A 6,647-nucleotide genomic window follows, 5' to 3' on the forward strand; every position below is an offset into this window, starting at 1 on the left:
GCTGGGGGTGTACACTCAGACCCCCCATTTGAGACGTTCTTACCTCGGAGCCTTTGGAGGCAGAGCTTGTTAGGAGCTTCGAATGTCTGTCCATGGAGGGTTCTCCAGAGAGACAGCCAGAGGAGACCCATTTGCCCTCGAACATTTCACCCCTCCGGCTTCTCGGCTCTGTCTCAGGAGACTGTGGGGTCCTACTGGGGGGCAGGCCGGCAGGCTGGAAACCCAGGCGGGAGCTGCTGGTCCCGAGACGGACCCCTCCTCCCTCGAGGGCTGGAGGAGGCCTCCACACCGCCGAGGACAGGTCGGTGCTACCACGGCAGACGTGAACTCGGCATGGCTACAAACACCCTGCAACATCTCGGTGAGTGTTCGACTACCAGGGGCTGCGGCCTCGCCAGGTGACACAAAGCCAACTGCCGCGTGGCTGCCTTGGTTGGCTTTCTTCCTCGAAGACTTGAGTCTGTCTGGATTCTGATCTGTGGCCGAGGCGGAGACACAGCCCCCACCCCTGACCACAGAGCCGACCAGGCAGATGGGGTGGGGCCGGAGCCCACTCGGCTGACCCCCGGGAGGGGCTGCCCTCCCGCCCAGCCACCCGCCTACTCCTCGGGCAGCTGTGAGGTGCGGGGCAGGGAAGGGCCAAAGGCACAGAGGGGACAGCAGCTGTGGTTGGTTCAGCCGGAAACTGTCCCTTTAACGAAGACCAGGAGAGCTCTACTGCTTAGACTTAAGGGAAACTTTATTTGTTCTTCCTAAAGCAACCTAGTTTAAAAACGAGTTGAGGTTAACAGAGAAAAAAAACCCAGACAGGCAGACAGACAGACAGACACACAGACAGACGGGGGGACGGCACAGGTCGGGGCTGCCACATCAGATTCTCTCCATCTTGGAAATGAGGTCGTCACAGATTCTGGTCAGTTCATCGTTTTCTTTAGTCTGAAGGAGAAGAATCAAATCCCTGATCTCTCCCAGCGCTCTCCCAGCACGCTCAGAGCTGGGAGCAGGCCCAGAGCTTCTAGAACCAGGAGGGCCGCTCCTCCCCCACTCCGCCTGGACCCGTGGGTCCCCCGTGCCCACCTTCTGCTCAACGACCTTCTCCAGCGAGTGGACGCGCATCTGCTCCTTCCTCAGGACTGCCTGCAGCGCCAGGGCCTCCGCTTGGGCCTTGCTGCGGACCTGGGTGATCTCCTCGTTCGCCCTGGAGCAGCAGAGGGGCGGGGCTGAGCCCACCGGGGACCAGACCCCTCCCGAGGGAGCCTCCTGCACCCTCCTGCCCGACACTCACAGCTGGAGCTTCTCCTCCGCATGGGCCTTTAGCGCCTGGTACCTCTGGCCCTCCTTCTCGATCCTGCCTATGTAATCCTCGACACACTTCTTCAGCGACTCTTCATTCTGGAAGGAAGCGCAGACGCTGAGCCCCGAGCTCAGGGCCCAGGCTCTCTGGGTCATTCGTGGAGCGGCAGTGGGCCAGGCTACAGGGGAAGAGCTCTTCCCGTTTTCTTCCGGAGATGCCGGCACTCACACAGCCCCAGGCCTCCTCTCATCCCGCGGCTCAGGAGGCCTCCGGATGCAGGGCCTGACCCCCCGCCCCCGAGGGGACCCTGCCCGGCACACAAGAGCCCTAGGTCCAGGCACCTCAGGGGAAAGCAGGCCGGGCCCCAGGTCCCCAGGAGGGAGACAGCAGCGGCAGGGAACATCTGGACACAGCAGTCTCTGCGCAGGCCACGCAGGGACAGCCTCGCGGGCACTCGCATCCGGCAGTAGGCTCACCAAGGCTCAGCTCACCCCCTCTTCCTGCAGGGCCCCCAGCCTCTCCCCGTCCCTGCTTGTCGCGCTGCCCCACTGGCAACAATGCCGACCCCGCCGTCCCCGGGGCCTCTTGCCGGCCGGGCACCCACCGTGCGGTAGCCTTCGATCACTTCCTTCTGTTTCTCAAACCGCTTGAAGAGGTCGGAGAACGACTTCTCCGTGGAGTGCAGGTCTGCAGTCAGCTGGTCTCTGTCCCTCAGAACCTTCTGGATCTCGGCTTTGGCAAGTTCCTTCTGTTTCTGAGCCTCCTCTTAAAGGAAGACCAGCACCCGGGATCAGCGGGCGGCCAGCAGGTGGCGCCACAGACGACCAGCGCCAGGAGGGCCCCCTGGGGTGCTGACCAGCCCTGCTCTCGGGACCTTCCAGGGCAGGACCTGGGGGCCCCAAGTGCCCCGAAAACAGCTGTTTCCTCAACACCAGCTCTACCCGGAAGCTGAGGGAGCGGACAAGGAGCCCAGGCCACACCTATCCCACGTTCAGGGCCTCCAGCCCGGACACACCCGGTGCCCAGTACCCACGGAGGCTGCAGCTGGACACGCGGCCCTCGGGGCAGGGGTCAGACCGCAGGTGCGGCACCCACTGGAGGGACCCAATCTGTTCGCCGCCACAGCCCCGGATGCCACCTCGGGGCCCGGCCAACCTGAGGGCTGATAAGCATCCGGGCCCTGCACCCCCCGGCCTCCCTGACTGCCAGCTGCCCCAGCCCAGGAACTCACCCATCGCCTGGTACACGGTCCCCTCAAACGCGTCCATGATTTTCCTGTGGGAGGAGAGCAGATGCCGTGAGCCCCGAGAGTGCGTTGTGGGGTCCTCGGCAGCCAGCACGCAGACTCACCCCATCTCCAGGATCTTTTCCTGCAGCGCCGTGCACCTGACCCTAAGCGCCTCGTTCTCCTTCTGCGTCGCCCCAACCTGTGCAGACCACACACCTGAGTTGGCGCCAGTGTCCTGCCGTGCTGGGGTCTCCCGCCCCACTCAGCAGACATCGCAGTGCTGGGGGGTCGGCGTGAGGTGGGTGCACGGGTGGGACACCTCCCGACACAGGCGGGGCGGTAGAGCAGCGTGCGGGGGAGAGCCCCGCGGCAGAGAGAACGCCGCCCGAAGACGGCGGGCAGGGGCCAGGAGCTCCTGGGCCCAGCGTGGCCCGGCGTACAGGCCTCCCTGAGAGGGGACCAGCCGGACGCCACCCAGGGCATCACCAAGGCAGCAAGGGGACTTGGGGGCCGCTACCCCCGCTACCCAGGGCAGCTCAGAGCGGACACCCAGACCCTCGCTTGCGAACAGGTTCTGCAAGAGACACTGGGTGGAAACGCAGGACAGTCAGCTGGCTGGGCGCCTGGCTCGGGGGTCGGTGAGTGGCCGCCTGCGATCCTGCCTGCACGGTGTGAGCAAAAGGCCAGCGCACAGAGCTGCCACCCCCGCTCCCCGAGGCTCTTCAGAGCAGCCTGCAGGTGCCACGCCCAGGGCTGCAGCCAGCAGGTGGGGGCCGCTCGCTGGGCACCTCCCCTCACCCCCCCCTTGCCCTCACCGCAGTGTCCAGGTCCTTCTGGCTGTACTGCAGCACGTCCACAATGGGCCCCACGGGCAGCAGCGGAGCCCTGGGTCCGAGGTCACAAGGAGCTGGGCCGAGCGTCTGCAGGGTGACAGAGACCAGCTGGGCCGCAAGCTCCCCTGGCACTCCTCTCTGCCCCGTCGGCTCCCCAGATGGCACAGTGCAGCCCCCCTCGGCCCAACGGACCCCTTAAGCCTTCAGATCCACAGTACATGAAAGTCGGGCCATTAGAACAAGTGTCTCTTTACACCCCAGAGGGGACGAACCACTTACGGGAACGTCCGGGGCTCCTGTGAAGTCCAGGTCCAGCAGCTGGGCCTCCGGGGGGCTTCCCGAGGAATGCGCGTCTGTGTCCCGTGCACTGAGACCAGAAGAGAACACGCATGCTGTCTGCGTGCGTAGGGGTCGGCCCGGACTCTCCCCCAGGGCCACGGGGTCAATATTCTGGACACGTGGGCCATGCAGCCCATCAGGCTGCCCACCTCTGCTGTCGGAGGGGCTGCACGGGCACAGAAGAGCACAGACCCGCTTACAAACTTGTTTACGAGCTCGGCCAGGGCAGCTGGGGCCCGGCCACTGTCTCTGCCCCCCTCCCTGCGGCAGGGTGCTCCCATCGTCACACGGCCTCGCCGCAGCGCACCTGCTGGGCTCTGGGGCCACAGGCGCCGGCCCCCGGGGGCTGTCCTGCAGGAGCGGGTCAAACTTAAGGTACAAGGACTGCTTCCTCAGGGCTGACTCCTTAAACTGCAGGGAAGGAAGCAGGGTCACCGGTGCCCCCGACATGACAGCCTCCACGCCCCGCCCCACGTCCCGCCCGGGAGCCGCCCTGACCCGAGTGGCCTGCGGGGCAGAGCGGCGGAAGCAGCCGGGCCGCCCGCCACGTCCGGTCAGACGTGGACACGTGCTTGCGGTTGAGGAATCGCGGCCCGGGGCTGTTCTAGAAAGAGCCCCTTTTGAGACTGGCACTTGAGGAAAGGCCGCCGCGAAGGCTCCGGGAACTTACCGAGGACGCCCCGAACTGCTCCAGGTAATCCACCTCGGCCCCCGTGCCTAGAACTGAAAGGGAGGCGCCAGCTGCATCTCACTGCCAGCACTCGGGCTGTGCGCTTGGAGCGGCACCCCTCCCTGTCCATCCTTGACTGACGGCCCTTTGCTATAGAGTGGGGTTGCTGTCCGCAGGCTCAGGACGCTTGGGGCTGTATGGTTCCACGGGGCCGTGCCGTGTCCCGCAGGGTGTTGACAGCACTCCTGGGGGCGTGACAACCAGAAGTGTCCCCTGGGGTCCAAATCGCCCCGGTTGAGAACCACTGTGTAAAACCACGCTGAAAAGAGTCCTTTAATTTCTGATAATATGACCTTTGCTTAAAAAACCTAAGGGTAACTCATACCATAGACAAAAATTAACTCAAAATGGATCAAAGACCTAAATATATGAGCTAAAACCATAAAATTCTTAGAAGGAAACGCGAGGGCAAATCTCCGTGACACTGGATTTGGCAATGATTTCTTAGAATTGACACCAAAACCACAAGCAGCAACAGAAGAGATGGGGCTGGAAAGTTAACGTTCGTGCTTCCAAGGACACCATCAAGAAAGTGAAGAGAGGGACTTCCCTGGTGGTCCAGTGGTCAAGAATCTGCCTGCAGGGGACGTGGGTTTGATCCCTGGTTGGGGAACTAGGATCCCACATGCCGCGGAGCAACTAAGCCCGCGCGCCACAACTACAGAGCCCGGGTGCCCTCATGAAGATCCCGAGTACCGCAACTAAGACCCGATGAGCCAAATGAAGAAAGAAAATTTTTGTGAATCATGTACCCAAAGAAGAATTCTTACCCAGATTATACAAGAAATCTTTACAACTCTATAAAAAAAAAACAACTCAATTAACAAACAGGCAAAGGACCCGAGCAGATGCTTCTCCAAAGAAGAGACACGAAAGGTCAACGTCAGTCAGCAGGGAAACAGACCCAAACACGCCGAGACTGCACTGCACACCCACCGGGACGGTGGGGTGCAGACCCAGACCCTCAAACCATGTGGGGGCAGAGTAGAGGGTGCGGACCCCGCGGGGAACAAACAGTTACACAGTGTTACCACGTCCCCTTCAGGGTACGTCTGCCCCAAAAAGATGGGAAACGTACGCTCACATAAAACGTGTACGTGAGTGTTCCCAGCAGCCTCATTCATACAAGCCAAAGAGTGGAAATCAACTGGTAAAAGAAGAAACAAGATGCGGTCTATCCACGCGGAGGATATTACTCAGCCATAAAAGGAAGTCCTCACACAATGCGACACAAGGGACTTGGAAACATCACAGGACACAAACCCCGAGTCACGTGTCTAGGGTCCCTGGCCGGGGAGCAGGCTGCCCCAGTGGAGCTGACCCATGGTTCCTGGTCCCGCCCGCACAGGGAGGACCCCACGATGGCCCTGCCACACAGAAACCCTACACTCGCCTCCTGCCTTCTCTAGGCCTGGGGGTTTTAAGTAACCAAAACTGAGATCCTGGCGTGCTGCCTCCTGTCCTGTAAAGCACCTCAGTTGGAAGTCCTCACTGAAGGCAGCTCAGACCCGCGACTTCCACCCCCTCATCCAGGGTGCGTGGACGGGCAGGGCTTCTCCTTTTATCTCTACGGGGTCTCGTTTTAAACAGCACTTCGATTCAGCGAGTTCCCGTTGCCTCCTGTGTCTGTATCTGCACCGCCTGGGTCAGTCAGGCCTGCTGCCTGTTTTTCTAAGTTGGCTTAAAAAATATATATTTTTAATATCACAGATCTTAGTCCTGTTCTCCTGAAAATGCCCATAGTTGATAAACCAGAAATTTCCATGTGAATCACTCAAGTCAGGGGACGGGGCTGCCCGCACAATGACTGCCTGCGGGCGCCACGGAACACGGTTCTAGCACCCTGGCCTCGAGGACGGGTGAATGACGTACCCTCGGCGGGGTCCCAGAAGTGCTCCCCACTCAGGTCCAGGCCGGGCTCCGGCCCCCGGGGGGTTGCAGCTGTGGGGTCAGTGGGTATGGTTGGTGGCTTGCTGCCCGGGCTGCTGGTTGGAGCCGATGCCCCCGAAGCGTCTGTGGTCCCCTCCTGGAAGGGAGGTTGGGGTCACCGCAGGGGCTCATCAAGATGAGCGGGCGTGGGGGGAGCAGGGGAAGCAGCGTGTCCCACCCCCCAGCCCCGGGCACCACCGGCCTGCCTCTGCCCCATGACGACCCGCAGACATGGCAACAGCATGAGGACGCCCGCCCACATCCGTACCTCGCCCGCCGCTTCTGCGGTCCCTG

At 62.0% G+C, this 6,647-nt stretch overlaps 1 protein-coding gene across 1 annotated transcript in view; it reads right to left on the bottom strand.

Moving 5' to 3' along the window:
• Positions 1-721: 721 nt before the first annotated feature.
• The window catches only part of TACC3 (transforming acidic coiled-coil containing protein 3), a 9,419-nt gene continuing 3,493 nt past the window's right edge, over positions 722-6,647 (bottom strand). Inside the window, 11 exon segments of the mRNA XM_024732739.1 lie at positions 722-936; positions 1,078-1,198; positions 1,286-1,392; positions 1,899-2,059; positions 2,526-2,569; positions 2,645-2,721; positions 3,338-3,442; positions 3,635-3,860; positions 4,002-4,105; positions 4,365-4,417; positions 6,297-6,446. Coding sequence (XP_024588507.1) covers positions 871-936; positions 1,078-1,198; positions 1,286-1,392; positions 1,899-2,059; positions 2,526-2,569; positions 2,645-2,721; positions 3,338-3,442; positions 3,635-3,860; positions 4,002-4,105; positions 4,365-4,417; positions 6,297-6,446 — 1,214 coding nt within the window. The 3' untranslated portion in view covers positions 722-870.

The sequence above is a fragment of the Neophocaena asiaeorientalis genome, unplaced genomic scaffold (genome assembly GCF_003031525.2).
Source record: "Neophocaena asiaeorientalis asiaeorientalis breed wild unplaced genomic scaffold, Neophocaena_asiaeorientalis_V1.1 scaffold762, whole genome shotgun sequence".
Taxonomy (NCBI): Eukaryota; Metazoa; Chordata; class Mammalia; order Artiodactyla; family Phocoenidae; genus Neophocaena; species Neophocaena asiaeorientalis.